The sequence below is a fragment of the Lepidochelys kempii genome, chromosome 4 (assembly GCF_965140265.1).
Source record: "Lepidochelys kempii isolate rLepKem1 chromosome 4, rLepKem1.hap2, whole genome shotgun sequence".
In the NCBI taxonomy this organism is placed as follows: domain Eukaryota; kingdom Metazoa; phylum Chordata; order Testudines; family Cheloniidae; genus Lepidochelys; species Lepidochelys kempii.
In genome coordinates this window covers 39,596,709-39,622,164 of record NC_133259.1, presented here as the reverse complement: position 1 = coordinate 39,622,164, position 25,456 = coordinate 39,596,709, and the positions used below count along the sequence as shown (strand labels likewise).

Here is a 25,456-nt window from a genome sequence, read left to right as displayed (position 1 = left end):
AGATGCTTGTCATGTTCTTGGTAAAGACCACAAAGGAGCTGCTTTGTCTACAACACCCATCTCTTGCAGACATGAGGCCTAATTCACTCTCAATAATTCCACTGCAACTAATTCTATTGATGTGAAGAGGTACTGGATGAAGCTTATGCTTAGATCGAACAGAAAATCAAACCATGCCAATCCAGAACCTTAATACTTAGAAATGTAGATATGCACTGCCTTAAAATGAAGTTAAAAGGCTTTGAGAAGCAGCTCTTATGAGATGGAAGTGTTAATATTTACAGATGTGCAATTCAAGAGTTTGCTTACTTAGTTACCACCCTATTATACCTTCTACTCAAATGCTGACACTTTTGAATGTTTAGTTTATTGCAAGACAAATGTACACTATTATATAAAAAAATATACAGAGAAGTAGATCTAAGTTTCAGAAATGGGGGGGGAACAAGGAAAACTGATCTACAAAAATACATTCAGTAGCTTAATATACAGAGTAAGTGTCTCTTAAGTATTAATCTATACAATTATTTTGAAGGGAACATGACTAATGAGTCGCTCTCTTCTTTTTTCTTTTTTTGTTAAATGCTTTCTTATTTGAAGAATTTTCTTGTTTGGCGCTGGTTTGAGTTCTGTGAACAAACAACATTTAACCTAAAATAAGGCAGCTTAATAAAAGACTGAGTGGCTAGACTGGTGTTCCCTGCAAGTCAAGCCCCAAGTCATAAAGGTTTTCAAGATCTCAGCTCTATACATGACCAGCCTACCACAATCCAATTGTGCTTTACTTGTAACAGGGTTTAAAGAAAACTAAGGGAAAGCCCCATCCAAACTGCAAACAACCTCTGCAACACAAATCCACATTTAACAAACATGTTAGAAATGATGGTATCTAGAAAGGTAGTCTGCTCTATTAGCATTGAGTTGCATGGTTCTTATAAAGAAGGTAATAAATCTGTGCTAAAAATAATACAAGCTCCTGTTGCATTAGTAGTTAGAGCTGGGAAATGTGGACTCTATCCTATTCAGTGGGCAGAATCCACTGCAGCACACCTGAGGAGTAGGATAGGAAGCTCTAATCCACCCTTTTGCTACCACAGGGTAACTCAGAACATCCAAATATCAGATTTAAATTGCACCAGCTGGAGCAGTCCCATAGGCACTGCTTTATCAGGTGCTGATTAGCCCAAACACTGGATGCTTTGGCCTTACCCCCTATGTGAGAGGTGGCATAGAGCTGAACCTGCTGATTCAGGGCAGAGACTGTCTTTTTATTCAGTTTGTACAATAGCTAGCACAATGGGCTCCTGGTTCACAACAAGGACTCAGGCACTACAGTAATACAAGTAAATACACTATCCCTAGATTCCCCAACATTAAGAGAATCCTTGGCGGCTCCCTTAGGCAGTGCAAAGAACCAAGAACAGGCTGAGGATCTGGCCCCATTATCTGAGAGCAATGTTTTCCTTGACAAGCGTAGGCACAAGGAAGTATACCGTACTTGCTGAAACTATTCCTTGTCTCAACACAGTATGCTGTTTTAAAGATTTTTTCCCCTTTAACTACATAGTTGTGGTTACCGTGTTTTCTTCGGCCTCTCCTCTGGTTCCAGAATGACAACTTCCTCTTCTTCACTGTCAGACAGTACAATTGTGTCATCACCTTACAAACAAACAAGAGAAAACTGTTATTTATATTACTGTAAAACCTGAGTGTTGTTTTGTACATCACATTTCTGTGAGTATAAATCATTACTACACACCTAGAGACATTTCAACGCAGGGGGGATATGTTTTTCTCTAGTGTGCAACTCAAGGGCCAGAATCACCCTTTGAGCACAATAACTTTAAAACAACTGATACTTTATTTTAGCTGTTATAAACTGAACACTTTTAGAAGAGTGGCTGAGTTTGGTTTAGTATCCTGCTGCCTCATCTCTCAACAGTAGGTAGAGGACAGAGCCCCAAGACCATTCTCATTGGTTTGTCTGGTATTTTGCTTTCATTAGATACTGACATAATGGCAACAGGCACAAAACAAAGCAGGTCCTTTCCCCAAAAGCACCTTTCTTTGTTACTTTCTGGTCCCTACTAATTCCCCAGTGTAGGGTTTCCCTCTTGTAAAAACTCCACCCTCTATTCCCAGCATGTCTTTCTGGGGTTGGATATTTAAATTTGGCAGATGTAAGCCATAACAGCTCTAAAGTGGTCATTTTGCAGTTGGCAGCTGCATCTTCCTGCTGGCAAGTTCCTATGATGTTTTCCCCTTCTTGCTGCTAAGGAGGGGACACAGCTTCAAATACACCAGAATTAATACATGAACGGTGTTTTCGGTAATATTACATTTAAAGCAGATACTAACCCTTCTTAGTATTCCTCACAACATTTCTCTCTTCCATTTCCATTTTCTGACCCTCTGAGGTGGTAGCATCATCACTGTTACCTTCCTCTTCCTCCTCTCTCTCAGATTCTTCAAGGTCTCCCCAGGAGTTCTCTATCCCCTCCCCAAGTTGGGCCATCCCAGGCATCCTCAGTACTGGTTTGGCAAAACTGAGCTAATTAAGAAAAATCTATAAATTGCCAGAATTCTTATTTTTACTCTCATTGCACAGCATGTTGAACTAGGTAAATTATTTGGAAAGTTGAAGTACATAAACAATCTGCGGTGGGTACCAAGGGCTGAGCACGTGATGTGAAGAAATTCATTTGAGCAAAATGGCAAGTCAGTGTTCTCTTGAACAGCTGACAAAGTAAAAATGCCTAACGTATGCACAATGGATGAGACAACTGATCACCTTCACAGCTGAGCCCCACATTGCCAGGCAGAACTTAGTTGGGTTCATCTTTTTGCTGCCTGTGCTGCAGAACTCATCTCCCCTAGAAGGGCCTCACGTTGCCGTTGAGTGATTCCCCTTTTCTATAGCCGTGGAATAGAAATTAATAATGCCACATGGAGCTGCACTGAACCTTCCTTAGCTGAAGGATTCAGAGGCATTAGAGGAGTAATGGAAAAGGGAGGCAGAGAAGGATTCTGGCAGAAAACCCACACACTCCTGATCAACATGCTATACTATGAATTCCTCTACCGGGATAGGTTTCAGAGTAACAGCCGTGTTAGTCTGTATTCGCAAAAAGAAAAAGGAGTACTTGTGGCACCTTAAAGACTAACCAATTTATTTGAGCATAAGCTTTCGTGAGCTACAACTCACTTCATCGGATGCATACTGTGGAAAGTGTAGAAGATCTTTTTATACACACGAAGCATGAAAAAATACCGCCCCCCACCCCACTCTCCCCCTGGCAATTGCCCATCCAAAGTGATCACTTTCCTTACAATGTGTATGATAATCAAGGTGGGCCATTTCCAGCACAAATCCAAAGTTTAACAAGAACATCTTGGTGGGAGAGGGGGGTAGGAAAAAAGAAGAGGAAATAGGTTACCTTGTGTAATGACTTAGCCACTCCCAGTCTCTATTCAAGCCTAAGTTAATTGTATCCAATTTGCAAATGAATTCCAATTCAGCAGTCTCTCACTGGAGTCTGGATTTGAAGTTTTTTTGTTGTAATATCGCAACTTTCATGTCTGTAATCACATGACCAGAGAGATTGAAGTGTTCTCCGACTGGTTTATGAATGTTATCATTCTTGACATCTGATTTGTGTCCATTTATTCTTTTACGTAGAGACTGTCCAGTTTGACCAATGTACATGGCAGAGGGGCACTGCGGGCACATGATGACATATATCACATTGGTGGGTGTGCAGGTGAACAAGCCTCTGATAGTGTGGCTGATGTTATTAGGCCCTGTGATGGTGTCCCCTGAATAGATATGTGGGCACAGTTGGCAACGGGCTTTGTTGCAAGGATAGGTTCCTGGGTTAGTGGTTCTGTTGTGTGGTATGTGATTGCTGGTGAGTATTTGCTTCAGGTTGGGGGGCTGTCTGTGGGCAAGGACTGGCCTGTCTCCCAAGATTTGTGAGAGTGTTGGGTCATCCCTCAGGATAGGTTGTAGATCCTTAATAATGCGTTGGAGGGGTTTTAGTTGGGGGCTGAAGGTGACAGCTAGTGGCGTTCTGTTATTTTCTTTGTTAGGCCTGTCCTGTAGTAGGTGACTTCTGGGAACTCTTCTGGCTCTATCAATCTGTTTCTTCACTTCCGCAGGTGGGTATTGTAGTTGTAAGAATGTTTGATAGAGATCTTGTAGGTGTTTGTCTCTGTCTGAGGGGTTGGAGCAAATGCGGTTGTATCGCAGAGCTTGGCTGTAGACGATGGATCGTGTGGTGTGGTCAGGGTGAAAGCTGGAGGCACGTAGGTAGGACTAGCAGTCAGCAGGTTTCCGGTATAGAGTGGTGTTTATGTGACCATCGTTTATTAGCACTGTAGTGTCCAGGAAGTGGATCTCTTGGGTGGACTGGACCAGGCTGAGGTTGATGGTGGGATGGAAATTGTTGAAATCATGGTGGAATTCCTCAAGGACTTCTTTTCCATGGGTCCAGATGATGAAGATGTCATCAATATAGAGCAAGTAGAGTAGGGGCGTTAGGAGACGAGAGCTGAGGAAGCGTTGTTCTAAGTCAGCCATAAAAATGTTGGCATACTGTGGGGCCATGCAGGTACACATAGCAGTGCCGCTGATTTGAAAGGTATACATTGTCCCCAAATGTAAAATAGTTATAGGTAAGGACAAAGTCACAAAGTTCAGCCACCAGGTTAGCCGTGACATTATCGGGGATAGTGTTCTTGACGGCTTGTAGTCCATCTTTGTGTGGAATGTTGGTGTAGAGGGCTTCTACATCCATAGTGGCTAGGATGGTGTTATCAGGAAGATCACCAATGGATTGTAGTTTTCTCAGGAAGTCAGTGGTGTCTCGAAGGTAGCTGGGAGTGCTGGTAGCGTAGGGCCTGAGGAGGGAGTCTACATAGCCAGACAATCCTGCTGTCAGGGTGCCAATGCCTGAGATGATAGGGCGCCCAGGATTTCCAGGTTTATGGATCTTGGGTAGTAGATAGAATATCCCAGGTCAGGGTTCCAGGGGTGTGTCTGTGCGGATTTGATCTTGTGCTTTTTCAGGGAGTTTCTTGAGCAAATGCTGTAGTTTCTTTTGGTAACTCTCAGTGGGATCAGAGGGTAATGGCTTGTAGAAAGTGGTGTTGGAGAGCTGCCAAGCAGCCTCTTGTTCATATTCAGACCTATTCATGATGACAAAACCACCTCCTTTGTCAGCCTTTTTGATTATGATGTCAGAGTTGTTTCTGAAGCTGTGGATGGCATTGTGTTCCGCACGGCTGAGGTTATGGGGCAAGTGATGCTGCACACAGACATGAAAGTTGCGATATTACAACAAAAAAACTTCAAATCCAGACTCCAGCAAGAGACTGCTGAATTGGAATTCATTTACAAATTGGATACAATTAACTTAATAGCTTGAATAGAGACTGGGAGTGGCTAAGTCATTACGCAAGGTAACCTATTTCCCCTTGTTTTTTCCTACCCCCCCTCCCGCCCCCCGCCGTTCTTGTTAAACCCTGGATTTGTGCTGGAAATGGCCCGACTTGATTACCATACACATTGTAAGGAGAGAGTGATCACTTTAGATGGGAAATTGCCAGCAGGAGAGTGGGGTGGAGGTATTTTTTCATGCTTTGTGTGTATAAAAAGATCTTCTACACTTTCCACAGTATGCATCCGATGAAGTGAGCTGTAGCTCACGAAAGCTTATGCTCAAATAAATTGGTTAGTCTCTAAGGTACCACAAGTACTCCTTTTCTTTCTACTGGGATACACTTTCTATAAATAAAAGAAGATATAGATGATCATGATGTAGTCATAGCCTTCAAAGAAACGAGAAACTCAAGATGTATTGCGTGATTCAGAAAGTTTTAACAGTGAGATATCACTGTCTTCTCACTAAAGTGATACAGTAGAAAAGATACACATCTGAAGGAGAGTCAGCCTTGGTGATGATTTCTTCAGCTTGCTCTTCCACATCTTTAGTATCAACAAGAGCTCTTTCCATTTTAAAGGCAGAGATCTTTTGATCTGGTATAGACTCTGCAAAGCCAAACTTTCCACCTTCTTTCCTATTTATTAAATAAATACAAAAATTATGTTTTAAGACATTTTACATTTCAAAAAGTCAAGTTAGAGAGAGTTCAGTTATATACAGAGATGTGATTTACAACAGCAACACTAAAAAAAACAGGTTAGCTGTTTAAACTGTTAAGTCAGTGGTTCTCAAACTTTTGTACTGGTGAACCCTTTCACACTGCAAGCCTCTGAGTGTGACCCCCCCTCCCCATATAAATTAAAAACACTTTTTAATATACTTAACACCATTATAAATGCTGGAGGCAAAGTGGGGTTTGCGATAGGGGCTGAGAGTTCACGACCCCCCTTATGTAATAACTTCATGACCTGAGGGGTCCCGACCCCCAGTTTGAGAACCCCTGTGTTAAGTTAAACAATACAGAAAATTTGTTCCTGTTTGAGATCAGGCACAAAAACTGAACTGAGAAGGCCAAGTTTTCCCTAGTTGTGGTCTCAGTCACCTGAGAACAGCAATCCTTTTTTGAATGTGGCTGTTTTATTAGTATCATGCCATCTTCTTTAAACAACTAAGCTTTTCTTTTTCCAACTTTATTCTCTCCCCTCCTCCCCAAGGTTTCCCACAGTAGTTGTTTTGCATCATGCATCAAATACAATTGGCTTGAGGGTGTCAATACAATCATCTCTTCAGGGAAAACAGAACTATTAGCTGAGTCTGAGTATAACACTGCTTATTGAAGACCATCAGTTGCACAGCTTCTCTTTCAGAGACTCCACTCACAGGAAAACAGTACAAGAATAATCTGACCCCACAAACATATTAACTTCCAATACATTCCATTTTAACAATCTCACCTAACTTTCCGGTCATTCTCCAAGGCCTTTTGAATTAGCTCTGTGATCTCTGCTACTTTAACACCAGTTATTTTACTGCATCTCAGAACCTGTTTGTAGTGAACAATAATTTATTATCATGCAATTAAAATAAACATAACTTTATACTTAATTTAAGTGAAAACGTACTTTTTTTTGTACTGCTAGATGCTAATGACCTATGAATGATGTCTCAGTCAGGAAGTTCAAATGGAAGCTTCCCCACAAACCTTTAGCTAAGAATTTGTTTGATAGAGGAAATATGCTTTATGCCTAGTTAGTACTGTTTAACCTGAGCAGTCTGTCATATGTTATATATTGTATGCACAGATTTATACTGAACTACCAAATTCATTAATAATTAGAAAAAAGAGCTATGTGCCATCTTAAGAATGAAAAAGACTTCCAATATTATTATTGGGCTTAAGAAAAAAAGTTTTGTTTCATTTCAGATTAAAGTGACAAATATTTCAAGACTAGCGGCTACACAAATACTAACAGAGGAGCATTGAAATCTGGCAGCAATAAGTTATTTGTTATAGTCAAGAAACACGTTTAATTTAGAAAGACTTATAAATACCACTTGGAAATGTTAAGAGATTGCTGTCCCAATTACCTTAAACTCCATTCAAGAAGTACAGAGTATGAGACCAAACATTTGGAGTTTAGACCATCCCCCCAAAGAACTGTCATGTTTACATTTCCTATCCAGTTTTCTATGCAATCAGACAGAGAGATACCATTCTTCTCTCACATCAAAACAGTACTAGATGGTTCAATATTACAATACTTCAAGAAGTTTATACCAGAGAGAATGACTCAAAGAAAATGCCATTTACCTGATCTTTTAACAGCATAATCCCTCCACTGGACTGGATAGTACAAATCTCACGATGTTTATTCATGGCAATCACTAGGAGGCCATCCATTACACGTTCCTCTCGTTCACTGGGATCCACCAACAAATAGGTCCTGAAACCATTGTTGAATAGGACACAATAGTTAAGGGTAACCTGCTTGCCTGAAACTATAAGGGCAGGAGACAAATTACACAAACAAGCTTCATGGTTTTGGGGATGAGTATACCCAAGGAGACTGATTTCATAAGTGTACATTTTTATGAAAAGTCTACAGAAATTTCATGTTACACACTGCAGCATGAAGAGGAACACCTCTTCTTCACACCTTCTCATTTCAGATAAAGTTAGTTCACTAGTGCATTTTGTTAACATGGCTATTTATGGAAATGTATGTTTTTCTTCCAGTTCTGCAGAAACTGGTAGATGATTTAAGTCAGTGCCATAACAGAAACTTACCCTTGCTGGAAAAAGGCAAAACTGACACAGATAGGCATGTGATGGATACTCAAAGGGACAGGATCACGTTCCTCAGGGGTATACTAAAAATATAAATAGTCAAGGTGGAAATTTGTTACTTACTCAATTCCATATATAATTTAAAAGAAAATACTAAGACAAAAAGTAAGAAAAGCCTATCATCTAAAAATTCAACATGACTTGATTCGCTCTCTCTTTTTAAAATGTTATTTCCTGTTAATATTACCTATCTAGGTAACTGTACTGTACCCATTTTTGTGCCATTTGACCCCTTCCAGTTTGCCTGAGAAGTACAAAAAAGTGCTAAAAAGGTCATCCTTATTTCTTAATGTTTACAGTCTCTCAAATTAAAAATCAGTAAATGTATACTATACATATTGATAAAAACAAATGGATCTATTCCTATCCCTTGATATTTTAAGTAGCTCTACCTCTAAAACTTAACTTGTCTCTGTTGACAAAGATCCATTTTACATAGAGCAGCAATCAATGAAATTTTAATTTCAATAATCCCACCACTTTCACCTCATCCTACTCACCAAAGTTACTTCCTCTCCTTGCACAGATACATCTGGTCTACGGAAGTGACACAAAGCCACTATTGCTGCTATACTTGCAGCATCAATAATGTTTCCATCATGATTCAACAAATGCAGGTCCACACGAATTTGCCACACCTGGGAGGGGGTGGGGGTTAGCGGGAAAAAACAACATGAAAATTCACTAAACTGTAGTCCTGGTCACTTGTATGGATTTTCCAACATCTTTTCAAATAGCTTTTTACTATTCATGTTGAAGGTAAGTATAATTCAGTTCTTGATCATCAAAAATTATGATGAAAACTGAATAAATCCAAACAGAGACAGTATCTGTTTTCAACACTATTAATTTGTGATGAAGAAAATAAAACTGAAGTATGATTTCAGCCCTGATCCTGTAAACCAGGGATTCTCAAACATCACTGCACTGCGACCCTCTTCTGACAAGGAAAATTACTACACGACCCCAGCCGAAGCCTGAGCCGCACCGCCCCAGGTGGTGGGGCCAATGCCAAAGCCCAAGCCCCACTGCCCTGGGTGAGGAAGCCAAAGCCAAAGCCCAAGGGCTTCAGCCCCAGGCAAGGGACCTGTAACCTGAGCCTTGCTCCCTGGGCAGTGGTGCTCAAGCTTCAGCTTCGGCCCTGGGAAGTAGGGCTCAAGCTTCGGTTCTGGCCTGAGACCCCAGCAAGTCTGAGCCAGCCCTGGTGACCCCATTAAAAATGGGGTTGTGACCCACTTTGGGGTCCCAACCCACAGTTTGAGAACTGCTGCTGTAAACATTCATGCATATGATTAGCTTTAGCATGTACACAGCCCATTGACTATAAAGGGACTATGCACAACCTTAAAGTTAAACACATCTATGTTTGGACAGCTGGAACCTTGGCCTTTTAAAATAAAATCAAGATTAATGGTCCTCAAAGACAGACTGACCTCTAAATGCAACATATTAATCCCCTAGTATTAAAGACCTTTTGATTTCATAGCGTTTTTCACACCTTTACACCAGCAACAACACAGAGAGATTCAGTGTCTATACATTTTGAGTTTCTTAGGCATCTTTCTAGTAGTCGATTCAGTTTCACCAAAAGGTCAGATTGCCTGGAAAAAACAAGAGATTTGGTACATTTTAGTTGTGAGTTATTAATAAGTCTGAAACTATGAAACTGAATAGCTTTCCTTATGCCATCCTTGCCTGTAGTCACTGAAGAGACATACCTGCCAGGCTCAAAAGCTGGTGCAGCCATTGGGGAGAGCTCAAGATTAAAGAAAAGTATACCCTCTGTAGCTCGATTTAGCTTTGGGGAAACAAGTTCACATGAAACCTGTCCAAGGACTCTGCAAAAGAAACCCCCCCCACAAACCCCAAAAGATTTCAGTATGGGTGACAAAAACAACTTTAACATTAAAGCAACTTACACTTCAATTTTACTAAAAAGAAAAGGAGTACTAGTGGTACCTTAGAGACTAACCAATTTATTTGAGCATGAGCTTTCGTGAGCTACAGCTCACTCCATCGGACGCTGTAGCTCACAAAAGCTTATGCTCAAATAAATTGGTTAGTCTCTAAGGTGCCACAAGTACTCCTTTTCTTTTTGCGAATACAGACTAACACGGCTGCTACTCTGAAACCTTCAATTTTACTGCACATCTCCAGTTTATTACAGCTTCTTCATATATAGGACTTGGTTATACAGATAAAATGACAGTCCCGAACAGGGAATAAGCAGGATCTAGACGTTAAAGCACAGGTCAGAAGTTCAAATTTCTTGCGGTTTATTCCTAATTTTACCACTGTGGGAGCTCGAACAATTTACTTGTGTCTACTTCAGTTCCCCCAGCCTATAGAAGAGAGATACCATCTACTTCCCAAGGGTGTTGCGAGGCTTAATCTGAGATCCTTGGATAGGGGAAATTAATGAATTGCCAACATCCAGGGCTTGGACATAAAGATCCGCTCATCGGCAGCTTTCCACGCTGTACCTATAAACACCTCAAGGGAGCCCAACCTCTATTTGTTTTCCTCAGCGCCAACCCCTCCCCCCGCATCGCTACCGTCCTCCTGCAGGCCGCTGCGCTGCATCCGCACCCCGCGGGCACGAGGGCAATCGGGGCCGCGGCGGCAGGGCCAGGCCGCGGCGGCTGTGGGGAGACACGGGGTACCGCCACGAGCCACACAGGGACGGGTGGGGGGCTCCCCGCGGTACCTGGTCCTCCCCAGCTCCACGATGCAGCAGCCGTAGTCGGCGCCGAAGGAGATCCGCACGTTCCTGTAGTCGTAGCTCTGCCGCCCGTCCAAGCGCTGCAAAGCCGAGAGCAGAGTCACCACCCGCGCGGGGCAGCCCCGGGTCCGACCCGCAGGGAGGGATGGGGGCCCGCCGGCGCTCCCGTGGGAGGGGGCCCGGCCGGTGGCGGCGCTGTGGGGGAGGGGAAGGCGGGGGCGGGGGTGGGGGGGTCTCGGTCTCGTACCTTCCGCTCCTCGATGGCGCGCAGCAGGAAGCGCCGCTCGCAGTTGGACAGCGGCGTCTCCTTCATGCTGGCGGGGCCTCGCGATCTGCGGCCCCCTCCGCGCGCGCCCCTCAAACGTCATCAAGCGGCGCCGCTGCGGCCAGAGAGTGCGCAGGCGCGAGGGTTGGACTCCTCCCGTCGCCGCCGCCGCTGCCGCCGGGACAGGGAGCTGCTCAAACTGAAACACCCTTGTCCCGCCGTCCTCCGAGGGCCCCGCCCCCCCTCGCTCGCTCGCTCGCTCGCTCATTTTCACCAGGCTGGCTCAGGGAGGTGGGGTGCGGGGAGGGGTGCATGCTCTGGGGTGGGGTCAGAAATGAGTTCAGGGTGCGGGAGGAGGCTCTGCCCTGAGGCTGTGGGTTGGGATGCAGGAGGGGCTGAGGGCTCGGGGCTAGGGCCATGGATGAGGGGTGCTGGCGGGTGGAGCCACGAGGTTCAGAGTGTGGGAGGGGGTTCTGGGCTGAGGCAGGGGGTTGGGGTGCAGGGGGGCAAGAGCTCTGGTGAGGGGCCAGGAATGAGGGATTTGGGGTGCAAGGAGGGGACTCGAGCTGGGGGGGGGGTTGGAGAGTGGGAGAGGGCCCTGGGCTGGGGCCAGGGATTGCAGTGGGGGGGGGGCAGGTGAGGGCTCCAACTGGGGGGTTCAGATAGGGATGAGGGGGTTGGGGTGTAGGAGGGTGGGGCTGGGACTGAGGGGTTTGGAAGATGCGAGGGGGATCAGGGCTGGGGGTTGGGATGCGGGAGGGGCACAGGGCTGCAGGCTCTGGGCAGCACTTTCCTCAAACAGCTCCTGGAAGCATCAGCATGTCCCTCCTACAGCTTCTATGTGGAGGCATGGCCAGACGATTCTGCGTGCTGCCCATCCCCAGGCACCACCCCTGCAGCTCCCTTTGGCCATGGTTCCCAGCTAATGGGAGTTGCAGAACCAGCGCTTGCGGCAGGAGCAGCGTGCAGAGTCCCCTGGTTGCTCCTACGCATAGGAACCAGAGCGGGGGGACATGCCACTGCTTCCAGGAGCAGCACGTAGCCATGGCAGACAGGGAGCCTGCCTTAGCCCTGCTGTGCCACCAATCGGATTTTTAATGGCCCAGTCAGCAGTGCTGACCATAGCTGACAGGGTCCCTTTTCAACCAGGCATTCTGGTTGAAAACCAGACACCTGGCAACTCTAAGTCTTCCTCACCCTGCTGGCATGCGTCATGGGAGGCTGTGTGGACTGTCAGGGGTCTCGGTTCCCAGGAGTCTGCCTGGCAGAAAGCTTCTGGGCTGAACTTGGGGGTACCTTACAGTAGTTCTGCTTTGCCCCTCTTCACCGCTTGCCCCAAAGCCTGCAGAGCAGGGGTTGGGGGTTTGGATGCGAGCTGCTGTGGTCTCCCTACCATTTGAACCTGCGTTGGCAGTGCAGCTTTGTTGTGGTTAATGCTATTCGTTCATGTGGGACGTCCTAACAGGTGTGTAAATCCAAGCCATATAAAAGCAGGCAGTCCTCGGACTTACGACACAGTTTGTTCCTTACAACTGTGTCAAGTCATAACTCAGAACCGCAATCTACTCCACTGCGGGATCAAGCATCGTAAACTCAAAACCTATAGTCGTAAGTTGAATCAGGGTGTCAGCGTAGAAGCGTCCTAAGTGCCATTCATTGTAACGCAAACGTCGTAAGGTCGAGGACTGCTTGTACCAGCAAAACCAATTAGCAGCACCAAACCAGCAAACTCAGCCACATGTTGTATAGGACTGTGGTCACCAGAGTTCTCTGTTCAACACCATTGCCCAGAGCAAGCATCCTTACAGCACCTAGGACATGTCCCGTCTAGGGGTTTGATTAAGTGAAGTGACAGCTCTGATTACACATTTATCAGACCGGGCATGTCTATCAAATGTTAAAAGAAAAGGAGTACTTGTGGCACCTTAGAGACTAACCAATTTATTTGAGCATAAGCTTTCGGTGAGCTACAGCTCACTTTATCGGATGCATACTGTGGAAACTGCAGAAGACATTATATACACAAAGACCATGAAACAATATCTCCTCCCACCCCATTCTCCTGCTGGTAATAGCTTATCTAAAGTGATCACTCTCCTTACAATGTGCATGATAATCAAGTTGGGCCATTTCCAGCACAAATCCAAGTTTAACCAGAACGTCGGGGGGGGGGTGGTGGTAGGAAAAGACAAGGGGAAATAGCCACTCCCAGTCTCTATTTAAGCTTAAATTAATAGTATCCAATTTGCAAATGAATTCCAATTCAGCAGTTTCTCGCTGGAGTCTGGATTTGAAGTTTTTTTGTTTTAAGATAGCGACCTTCATGTCTGTAATTGCGTGACCAGAGAGATTGAAGTGTTCTCCGACTGGTTTATGAATGTTATAATTCTTGACATCTGATTTGTGTCCATTTATTCTTTTACGTAGAGACTGTCCAGTTTGACCAAAGTACATGGCAGAGGGGCATTGCTGGCACATGATGGCATATATCACATTGGGGGGTGTGCAGGTGAACGAGCCTCTGATAGCGTGGCTGATGTTATTAGGCCCTGTGATGGTGTCCCCTGAATAGATATGTGGGCACAGTTGGCAACGGACTTTGTTGCAAGGATAGGTTTCTGGGTTAGTGGTTCTGTTGTGTGGTATGTGGTTGTTGGTGAGTATTTGCTTCAGGTTGGGGGGCTGTCTCCCAAGATTTGTGAGAGTGTTCGGTCATCCTTCAGGTAGGTTGTAGATCCTTAATAATGCGTTGGAGGGGTTTTAGTTGGGGGCTGAAGGTGACGGCTAGTGGCGTTCTGTTATTTTCTTTGTTAGGCCTGTCCTGTAGTAGGTGACTTCTGGGAACTCTTCTGGCTCTGTCCATCTGTTTCTTCACTTCTGCAGGTGGGTATTGTAGTTGTAAGAATGCTTGATAGAGATCTTGTAGGTGTTTGTCTCTGTCTGAGGGGTTGGAGCAAATGCGGTTGTATCGCAGAGCTTGGCTGTAGACGATGGATCTTCTGGTGTGGTCAGGGTGAAAGCTGGAGGCATGTAGGTAAGAATAACGGTCAGTAGGTTTCCGGTATAGGGTGGTGTTTATGTGACCATCGTTTATTAGCACTGTAGTGTCCAGGAAGTGGATCTCTTGTGTGGACTGGACCAGGCTGAGGTTGATGGTGGGATGGAAATAGTTGAAATCATGGTGGAATTCCTCAAGGGCTTCTTTTCCATGGGTCCAGATGATGAAGATGTCATCAATATAGCGCAAGTAGAGTAGGGGCGTTAGGGGATAAGAGCTGAGGAAGAGGAGGAGAGTGAGTTTGTGTGGGTGGGGGTGGAGGGTGAGAAAACCTGGATTTGTGCTGGAAATGGCCCAACTTGATTATCATACACATTGTAAGGAGAGTGATCACTTTAGATAAGCTATTACCAGCAGGAGAGTGGGGTGGGAGGAGGTATTGTTTCATGGTCTCTGTGTATATAATGTCTTTTGCAGTTTCCACAGTATGCATCCGATGAAGTGAGCTGTAGCTCACGAAAGTTTATGCTCAAATAAATTGGTTAGTCTCTAAGGTGCCACAAGTACTCCTTTTCTTTTTGCGAATACAGACTAACATGGCTGATACTCTGAAACCTATCAAATGTTAATATGCTAAAAAACTTGGATAGGTGCTCTGGGTATTTTTGCATGTGAACATACTTTATGTTGAATAAAAGGTAACCAAATATTTATCTCTTTGTCTTCTGTCTATTTTGCTGGGTATGTATTTGGCGTGTGAATTTTTCCACAACTACCATCCTCTGTGTTTGTGCTCAGGTTTTGTCTGAGATGATCACAGAAAGATTGAAACCAGAAAGATGACCTTGGCAAAACTTACATTTTGACTGTGACTGTTCTTCTTAATCAAGAAATGGCATACTTTCTCCAGCACTCCAGATTTTTTTTTACATTTGCTGAAGTAGTGGATTGACGTTTAAATTACAGAGCACCTTATGTGTTGTTTAAGATTTGAATTCCCAGGTATCTTATAGGGTTTGCTGCTCAATTGTACTTTTTTTTTTTTTTTCCTGGAGGAGTGACTTTTCAAAGTCTGGTAAATTTATACCTAGCATTTCAGATTTGGCATATTTTCCTTTAAATCCAGATGCTTTCCTAAAGTTATGGATTTTTTTAAGAAACTAATTTTAGGGAAATATTTGGTTTAGATAAAAATATTACATTATTTGTATATAAAGCTATTTTTTGATGTGCTCCTGCAAGTTTTATTCCGATACAGATTCACTGTCCCTTATCCTCTGGGCAAAAAGTTCTGGGGCCAGTGCAAAAAGTAGAGAGAATGGACATCCCTGCCTAGTCCCTCCGTGTAGTTCAAATGGGAGATTTAAGTCCATTAACTCCTACTGCTGCTTTTGTGTAAAGAGCAGTTATCCATTTACAGAACTGGGGACCAATGTCCATATAGGGTAGGATTAGAAACAAAAGTTTCACTGTATTCTATCAGAGGCTTTGTGCATCAAGTCAAAAAGAGAGGAATTTGTTTTATCGGTCTGGCATGGATGGATGATTCCACGTAGTCCAATAATATTTGGAGAGATCTGTCTATCCTTAATAAATCCAGTTTGATCTGGATTTATAAGCTGAGAGCATGGATTGCCATTGGCTCACTAGTTTTTTGCTAAAATCTTTTTCATAAGGGCTGCAGGTTTGTCTTGGTGGGAAGACATGTTATGGATACTGTGATTTTCCCCTTTGTCCATTATGTGTTTGTGTCCTTGATTTTAATAAACTCACCCTGCAGCAGCTGCTTCTGTCCTGTGGGGCTAGGCATGTCCCTGGGCTGGGTGTTGCAAATGAGTGCACATGGTCACAATGCCACTTAGGTTTGGTCCAGTCACCCTGCCATCATGATGGGGAGGCAGCAGGGCCAAATATGAGTGAGTGGAGCTGCAACCCCATGGGACAGGAGACACTGCTGTAGGGCGGACGTTCTTCACCCCCCCCCCCCCAGCTGCCTTTATTTGTCATAGTATTTTTTATCAAAATAAATCACAACATTTTACTAAATGTACTGTGACTGCTCTGTAATTTGACTAAAAATGCTGTGACAAATCTGCAGCCCTAGTCATGGTTCAACAATGATATGGGCCTATGAGAGCTGCCCAACAAGATAATGTCTTTTCCAACTTCAGCAAGAACAGTCACTGCAACTTCTTTAATGAGTTGTAGAAATACCTCTAACTGAATAGCATTTGAGAGGTACCTCTCAAGGGACCCTCTTAAATACCTTGTAAAATTCAGCTGGAAAGCTATCAGGTCCTAGAGCTTTACCACTTTTCATACTTGCTACAGTCTAAGATTTCTTCTTCTGTTATTTATCACTTTTATTTATCTTGGGCATTTCTGCTACCTCCAGATATTTTTGGATCACTTCAGAGCTTGGTGTAGCAGAGATCCAGAGGTTTTTTACAATAAACAGCAAAAATAATTTGTATTTCATTAGGGTAAGAACACACTGTTTTTTGCAGTGGAGACATACGCTCAGTGATAGCTGCCATCTCGGTGATGCTTCCCAGCAGGGCCCCAAGTAGGACTGAAAGAATCACCTTTTCTGCTTGAACCAAGTGGAAATGATAGTTTCCGAGGTCTAGGTTTTAAAAGGTTTTGTTTATGATTTATCATATGTTTGTACAGCACCCACCACAAGGGGGCCCAACCTACTTATGGCATCTTGGTACTACTGCACTACCAATAAGGATACAGTACTTTAACTGTTGGCTGCACAACACCTCCAGCTGAAATTTGACCCTCTAGGATTTACTCTGGAAGGCAACCATATGATATTAGAAGGGAAAAGATATAGATAGAGGTAGAGCCAGTTAGCACTTTCATCTGGGAGGTGGCTAATTATTCCAGGCACTGGCAACCTCAACTTGTTTACAACTGAGTTGATTTTTTTCCCTTTCAATTGTCATGTATTGTTTCTGGAGAGGGTTTGGGTACTATGGCTTATCCTCAAAGTATAACCCTGCCCATCACCCATAAAATTGTCCTTGGTCTCCTGAGCAATACTGTCCGACCCTGTCCAATAAAACTGTTTTCTGTCTCAGGTTCCCCTAACCATGTCTTCTAAGTCTGTTTGTTTTCCCTTGCCTGCTGATCTAAAACAGTCCTGTGGAGAGATGGTTTTAAATTTTAAAGGTTCAGCTAAATATCCAAAAATCTGAATGATTTTTAGAAAGTTTAACAGAATCAATTTATATAGATCACCCTCCATCTTGCAGTGGTGGATTTAGACTATATTGGGCCAAGATCACCAAAACTGGAGCACTATTTCTTTCTCCCCCTCCCACAACCTCTGTTAAAGTCAGCAGTGTGCTCATATGAGTTGATTGAGTCAGAATCACATCGCTAGTTAGTACTATGGCATCTATCACCCCCGAAATTGAGCATCCCATTAGTGTTTAGGGATTTATCCTCACAACCACCCCTTGAGATAATGAAGTATTATTCTCCTCATCTTTTACAGATGGGGAACTGAGGCACAGAGACTACGTAACTTGCCTGTGGTCACACAGGAAGTCTGTGATAGAACAGGGAATTGAAGCCAGATCTTGAGTCCCAGGCCTGTGACTTACTCATTGTCCAGGATTCCTTGCCTCTGCTTGTCCCCATTCTCTCAGGTCTTATAACCTAAAGTGGTATGAACCAGGGTGCATTTCTTTCCTTGATTTTGTCCCAGCAGAAATCAGTTGTGTGCACTCTGTTTATTAATTTACTGTTGTATCAGGGCCCAAATCCATCTGCCAGGCCTGGATCCTAAGGATCCTCCCTCTAGCCCTCACCCTACTTCTAGAAGTTCAGGATAATCTTCCCTCCCTGCTGCTCCATATATCCCTTCTTCCACCTGCCACTCAATGTATTTCACTCTCCCTGCTACTAGAGGGCATTTAAATTCCCACTGATCACCTAGTCTGTTTCCATGATCCTTCTGCTGCTGCAACTCCTCTCTGCCTTTTAATATGGGGCTCAGCAGATCCAACTGATCCTCTCTTTAGCCCTTACCCTATTTCTAGAAGCTCAAGGAAATCTTCTGTCCACCCTCCCCACATAACTCTTCTACCAGTTGACAAGTTAGGTAGGTTTTGGTACATGCCATATATGTGTCTGACTGGAATCTGAAAAGCAATACATCTTAGATGTTTTCCTGCTGTTTGTCACAGGTGTGATGTACATACTATGGGACAAACAAGAGAGCCACAGTGCTGTTGGTGATTTGTCTTAAAAGGCAGAAGTGGTAGAGAAGCCAAAACATATGAGGCGTGTGGGTCAGGGATTGGTTGAGGAGGTTTGTATACAAAGCTGATTAGCATTTGAAAATCCAAATTGGGAGGGATTGGTGAAATTGTGACCAATTATTTTGCCTTAAGATTTTTGCCCATTCCCAGTGCTGAGACATCCCAGAAAGCTTTGAGTTCTGTTTCCTCTATAACTGACAGGAGCGAGGCCCTACGAGCACACTTTTGCATTGCTTTAAAATAAAGTTTATGGGAAACACACACATTAGGAACATGAGAAAGATAAATGGTGCTGCAGACTTGAAGGTGACACAAACATCCACAGAGAGGTGAAGAAAAGATACTTCTGCTTGAAAGTTTCACCTATGGGTGGAAACTCATTTCATACTTCCTGCTACTTGCAAATAACTTCAAAACTAAACAAAAATTATGTTAGCGTTTATGGCTGCAATTTCCCAGCAACTCAGTCAAAAAAATAAATAATATTGCCCTAATTAAATTGATCTCTCCCCATGCTGAACTGTTTGAAGTCACTTCATTATATTACATTTTAAACCTGGTTAACGTATTTGAATACAGACTTTGAGATGTTGATTTCATTTCAGACAGGGATTCAAAGATTCCTAATCCTAATGCAAACTAAAAAGGCGGCCACCGGGGGGCCGGTCCACCGCTGGCCTGGCAGCCACCGGAAAGCGAGCAATTAGATCCTCAATAGCTGAGCACACCTTTATGAAAACTTATTCAACACAAGAATGGCCATAGTGGGTCAGACAAAGGTCCATCTAGCCCAATACCCTGTCTTCCGACAGTGGTCAATCCCAGGTGTTTCAGAGGGAATGAAGAAAATGGGTAATCACATGATCCACCCCATCGCCCATTCCCAGCTTTGGGCTAACAGAGGCTAGGACGCCATCCCTTTTTCTAAAAGATTTTGCAATTTAAAAACAAATTCACCCAGTCCCTTAACTGTCATCATAAAGGCACACGTACATTAGAGAAGCAATCTGCTACAAATAAGTGGAACAACTTCTATATTTCTGCCTTTCGTGTCTGACTCTCCAGGCCAAATGTTGAACAGGCCTCCTTAAAGGCTTCCTCAACATTTGTAGGCAGATTTATTTGCATGGCAAATTGGTCAGTTACATGTCCTTTCTGGATTTGCATAAGACTTTCTGCAAATGCCAAAGTTTGGCCCTAAAAGATCTGTTAGCTAGCACTCAAACAGGAAGCTAAAACCTACTTCTAAAGCAGATAGGTAATTTATTGACTGGCTTTGAAATAGCGGCTCCACCTCTTCAGTATCCACTTCCTGTCCATTAATCCTTCCCAGAAGGTCAGGAATAATATTATCCATTTTTATAAATAAAATAGTGCATGCCAAGAAGGGACACCATCATGGTGAGTTGTCCGAACTCCCTACAACAAGTTATCATGTCTATGTTAAAGAGAGGGGAAAACTGGAAAAGAAACAGATTTGTTTTATACTTCCAGCTATGCACAACAGAAGCAGGAAACAGCCCCTCTGCCCATCCCAGATAAAAGCATGTATTGCTGCAGCCAGGGTTTCACCTTCCACTCTACTTCCTCAATCAGCCCAATCGAGAAGAAACTTCAACTGGTCCAGGGTGTTGGAACAACTCCTGACAGCATCACCTTGGCAACAGCTTATTGGGCCATGTTCAATGCACTGCAGCGTCTCCCCACTGCAGGATTTGCTTTGAGGTCCTAGCCCATGGAATGAAAGTACTGCTCAGTGAAAGTAAAGGAAAGAGGAAGCCAGCCCTTAATTCACAGAATGTGCCTTTTCTAGTTTGGAGTTTATTTATTGTTCCAAGGCAGCCCAATCTATGTAGAACAAAAACAAAAACCCACAACCAAGTTTCGGCTAGGCCAGGAGCTAAGTCTTAGCAGCTCAATTATTTATATGACTTACCAGCAATACTTATCCCACCCAAAAAAGAAGTTTCAAGTAGGCAATCTGTGATTTCATTTTGTATGAAATGTCTTCCAAAGAACTTATGGAATATAGAAGTAAAGATTTCAAAAGCAAGTACAATCTGAAGTGATTCCCTCACCCCCTTAACCTTGTATCCAATATGGACAAAGTAAATCACTTCATGTTAATTTGCTGCGGAAAGAATCCCTTCTGCAGATAGGCATCTAGCAGCACATATACTCACGCAATATAAAAGTGGCCAAGGACAGTCAGTCATTTGATGTTTGCCAAAGGTGCTATCATCAGCTGGATGTAGACTAGGGCTGAGATACAGTGCTTGCCATGAAGTGTAGGAAAAAGAGAGAGTGGACAAGCAAAACTACAGAAATGTAGTTGTTTCAGACATGCTGCAGTTAAAGTAATGCAAGAAAAAGCATTGTAACAGGGTTTACTCACTACTCTGCACTTCCTCATGGCCAGGCATGGCATCACAATGTCCTTGTGGGGTAACAGCCCTTGTCAACATTCACTCTGGGGCGGTGGTGGTTTCTTTTGGAGAACTCATATCCTTCCAGCCAGGGCACAGTCTTTAGCCCATTCCTTCCAGGGTCAGCTACCCAAATTAAAGTTCAAAACTCTCTTAACAGAGATCAAAAGCTTCCACCCTCTCCACAGCTCTTCTTCAGCCCGGTCACATTCTGCCTGCAGCCCCCTCGCTGGGCTCACCTACCCTTGTACACCACTTCCTTGGGGCTGATAGGGGAATCCAGTCCCAACCTCAATTCTGGGTTACAGCCCAGAGCCCTGTACTGCACAGCTAAATCAAATATTCTACCCACAGTACAGTTTTCCCTACAACATTTCCTTCCTCACCTCTTTACTTCCCTTCTAGGTCTCCCCATCTGCTCTTTGGGTGTTCACTTAAGACCCTGCAGACACCTTTTGACTCCCTGCATTCTCTTTCCTCCAGCCCTTCCTCAGCTGGGCCCACTCAGTAGTTAAACCTGGAATCACCTAATTTCTCTCAGGTGGGGCCCATTCTGTAATCAGGGCTGGCTTAGTCAGGGGCTCTCTTTTATTATCTCAGAGCTCTGGATGATCTCTGAGTGTTGATCTCTCTCTCTCTCTCTCTCCATATATATATGAATTTTATTGTCAGGCTCAGGCTCTGGCTCTGACCCTCTTACACCAATCCTGTAACTGACGTCTACTCTGGGTTATCTGTTTTCTTCTAATGAGATTGGGCCAGCCAATGGTGCCATGCTGCATTCCATAAACTGAGGATCTGGCCCATTGTTCTCATGTTGTTGCAGATTCTGCCACCCTTATGTTGACTGGTACAATACCCCACAAGCAAGCCCCATTGAAATCAGTGTTAGTAAAGTGAGGTTTTACTCAGTGTGAGTAGGGGTGGCAGAATCTTGCCTTTGATGTCTAACAATTCTTTCTACACATAGCAATGTAAATTAAAGGCTGTTTTCTAAATACTACACTTTTAAAAGTAGATTTTCTCCCTGCCTAATGCAGCTGTCTTCTTGTCCTTAAGATGCAGCATGTTGCAGTCACTGTGTTTTCTCTGTCATGGAAAATTTCTCTTTGTTCAGTCTTTGGGCCCAATTCTGAGAAGTGCTGAGCACCCACTAGTTCAGTGGGAGTTCAGGGTGCTCAGTACCTTGCAGGAAGCACTTAGTGCCTCTTAGGGTTAAGGCCTTTCTTTGATGTTTTTTCTTGACCTGAAATGAAAACAGATCTAGACTGAAGAGTATGTTTTACTCTGTGAGTATGAGCATGAAAAACATGGTTCCTGTGACTTGGAATCACCTTTGCCATAGCCTGTGGAGGTTCTTTACCTTGTGTAAGATTTTGTGTTTAGGTAACAACTGTAGCACCTCTGTCTTGTCTATTTAGATCAGTCTGTGTTGTGATCCTGTGTATCATATCAGTGCACTTCCATTTTCTCAGACATTATACAAAGAAGTATCTGACAGATGTTCAAGGAGCAGATTTATACCACACAGATTTATACATGGGGAGAATTGATGCATTCTGACTTGGATGGTTAGTATATATTTTTGAAAGTCATAACATTTCAACAGAGAAGATAGTTTAACATTTTATTATTTTGCAAATGTCAGTTGCATCCATGCTACAATTATCTGTGCATTTGACCATCACCAGCATGAATACACAGTCAAGTAATTGAAAACAATCATCCCACTAGATATGAAATTGTTCTTTTGTGAAAGGAGTTGTGCTGAAGGGTTGCCACGTTGTCAGAAGTTCAGACAAATATAGGCCAAGATGAGCTTGTCTTTTAGCCAAAAAGCTCCCCAAGGTTGGAAAGACCCTCAAGGGAAATTAGGATTAAAGGGGTTTAGTTGATGGCCCTTACTGGTTATCTAGCACCGTTTTGGTTTCACAGGGAGATGAAGCTGTCCATAAAAGGAAAAGTACAGGCAAGCTTAACGCAGACCAAGAGAGAGGAAAAGGAGGAGAAATGATGTGGGAAATCAGCCATGAATTTTGTTGCGGTGCCATAATTGTTAGATGAACAGTAGGAGTAAGGGAAATATAGAAGATAATTATTTAGACCTCGCTGGAAGATCTGTTATTTTCTAAAAGGTATTTATGGACTGGACAGCCCCACAGCGTTTGGCATTTTATAAAACCTCCAGCTTTGTGAATCAGTTTTTATGATGGTGGCAGGACAACAAACATAACAGTGTCTAGTAGAATGGAGAAAACATCCTCCCCAGAACAAAAATGGTGGAATAGTAAACTGGGTGCCTTGTATAAATAGACAGGGATGAACATGAAGAAAAAAGACCCCAAAAATTGTGAAAAGAAACCACCACAGGAAAAATATGTATCTCGCTTTCTGTGTTTTTTGACAGGTGGGATCCGAATTTGCTCCATGGTTAAGAATCAAAAAGAGATCCAAAAATCAGTCGGCGTGCTTCTTCCAGGTCCAGTTATAAAGTAGCTATATCTCCTGAGTGGGTCTAAAAATGGGATTTTTTTCTTTTTTTCTTCATGAAAAGAGTCGGCGCTGGCCCTGGCCTTGCTGACTTTCTTGGTTTCCTATAGATGCCAACAGACCTGGCAACAACAGTCTATTTGGATGATCTTCATCTGCTTTTTCTATCCTATGCTTTTCCCAGGTTAGTCATTACTGATGGGGAGTTTACAGAAAGCCTCTGAAGACAGTATGTAAAAGTGAAGAGTTAAAATGGCATGCTTGAAGAGAGGTTACATCAAGTTGCTTCTATCATTTGGCTGGGCCAATATTTTTCTTGCCCATTCTGTCAAAGTAAAGTATCTACACTTTATATGCTAATCTCTAGTGTTTTCATTAGAGCAATTTCCCCCCTCAGCTGGTCATCCAAGTGTGGGAAATGTAGAAAAACCATGATGCTACTTGTTTGTATTCTAGTGTAACATACCACCAATTCTGTAATATAACACCAGTTCTGTGTGGCACGTTATCAAATGCAATAAAGTACATCTTCAGTTCATCTACTGCTGCTTATCTACCACATATCACCACTGCTTATGATCTTAGAAACAACTTGCTGTGGAAGTTAGGAGGTCACAGAAAGGGGAAGATTATGGTATGCAAATATCCTTAGCACGAAAATGAGGCAAGAAACACAGAATACATGGGGCCAAATGGTGCCACCTCTCAACAAAGCTCAAAAATATGGCTTTGAGTGGACTGTTTTGCCCCTTAGCCTGCTGGGTTGGCGTGGAATAGCTGCACTGGTGCTCCAGCGGTAGAGACAAATTCCTATACACCTCATACACTGGTTGTCACCTACAGCAGCACAGACCTGTCTAGTGCCTCCACCCGCAGCCCTCCATTCTGTTGCAAAGAAAGGCACGACAGAGTCCGAGGGGCACAGAGACTTCCCAGCACACACCCTGCTCTCAGCACCATACAGCTATTCTGCTTGTATTCTGGTTTTGTATATAAACAGAGGGTAAGGCAGCACATGTGACTTAATATAGTGGTTGATTTGTTTCTAAAATGTTTGGGAGGTTTCCTGCCCTAGGAGGTGCCAGCTTTCATTCTTTTACACAGCAAAAGTGAGCAAAATTGAAGGACATGTCATCTGATCTTATGAGGTCTTGCCCAAGAAAAGCAAGTATGTCTTAGACCACTTCACCTATTTACATTGTAGAGACAGTCTCCCTTTGTACAGCTTACAGCCGGTCTAGAGTGTCTTCTAGCTTGAGATGCAGGACTGAAGGAGATAGGCCTGGGAAATACTTCTCTAACCACAACGCGTTTTCAGTGTGTATATTTTCCTCACATAATGTGCCTGAACTGTTTTAAGCATTCTGCTCAATTTTACATAAGGTGGTTACATCTTGGCAAAAGGAAATAGGATCTTATGTACAATGTCCGTGTACAACGTAGCCTGTGCAATATAAAGTGATGTTTCCTGGCCAATGCAATCTTATAACAAATATATACATGTGGTACTTAGTTACAGCTCTGAGAGTGGGAGGGGGAGCTGCACTGCCTGAGTGGCGGAGGTACAGAACGTCCCAGCATGAAAATGTTACATTTCTTCTGGGAGGATTAGATCCTCAAGAGCTGAACACATCTTTAGGAAACTTGCGGCCAGAGGTGGCGCCGGCCCTGGCCTTTCAGCCAAACAAGTCAGTATGTACAGTTTCCCTCTGGGTGTCTTCTTAGGGAAAGGACCGAGAATATCCACAGCAACATGGAACCTCAATTATGGGGAGTGGCTGGAGAGGGGCCTTGACCGGGTCATATTTCACCTGGGAGCCATACAAACTCTTCCTCAAAGTCTAACTTCTTCATTACCCCTAGAGTGCAGAGGAGAACCTCCTGACAATCAGTCCATCCCTTGTCTTTAAGCTGTGCTATGTGGAAGAATCTTTTAATCTACTTAAGAGCCATTTGATCTCTTATTTGATCTATATTGTTTGATAA

At 43.5% G+C, this 25,456-nt stretch overlaps 1 protein-coding gene across 2 annotated transcripts; it reads right to left on the bottom strand.

The window, feature by feature from the left end:
- Positions 1-345: 345 nt before the first annotated feature.
- Positions 346-11,405, bottom strand: EXOSC9 (exosome component 9). 2 transcript variants are annotated; one of them, XM_073341027.1, is made up of 12 exons: positions 11,262-11,405; positions 11,000-11,094; positions 10,011-10,130; positions 9,791-9,893; positions 8,793-8,930; positions 8,233-8,315; positions 7,756-7,888; positions 6,899-6,987; positions 5,932-6,078; positions 2,359-2,546; positions 1,578-1,659; positions 346-629 (listed from the first exon to the last, which is right to left on the bottom strand). In XM_073341027.1, exons 1-12 carry the CDS (start codon positions 11,325-11,327, stop codon positions 545-547), a joined length of 1,329 nt encoding a protein of 442 aa, XP_073197128.1. In that variant the 5' UTR covers positions 11,328-11,405; the 3' UTR covers positions 346-544. The 2 variants fall into 2 exon arrangements, with proteins under 2 accessions (XP_073197128.1, XP_073197129.1); XM_073341028.1 differs by lacking the exon at positions 11,000-11,094 and having other exon boundaries at positions 11,262-11,352.
- Between the last annotated feature and the right edge of the window lie 14,051 nt (positions 11,406-25,456).

Excerpts from the sequence above, each read along its gene's own strand:
- EXOSC9 (XM_073341027.1), bottom strand. The coding sequence starts at position 11,327 with ATGAAGGAGACGCCGCTGTCCAACTGCGAGCGGCGCTTCCTGCTGCGC. Across the intron at positions 8,931-9,790 it reads GTGTTGTTGCTGGTGTAAAG|GTGTGGCAAATTCGTGTGGA; the intron begins GTGTGAAAAACG and ends ACCCCCTCCCAG. Across the intron at positions 2,547-5,931 it reads GCTGACTCTCCTTCAGATGT|TTTTGCCAAACCAGTACTGA; the intron begins GTATCTTTTCTA and ends TAATTAGCTCAG.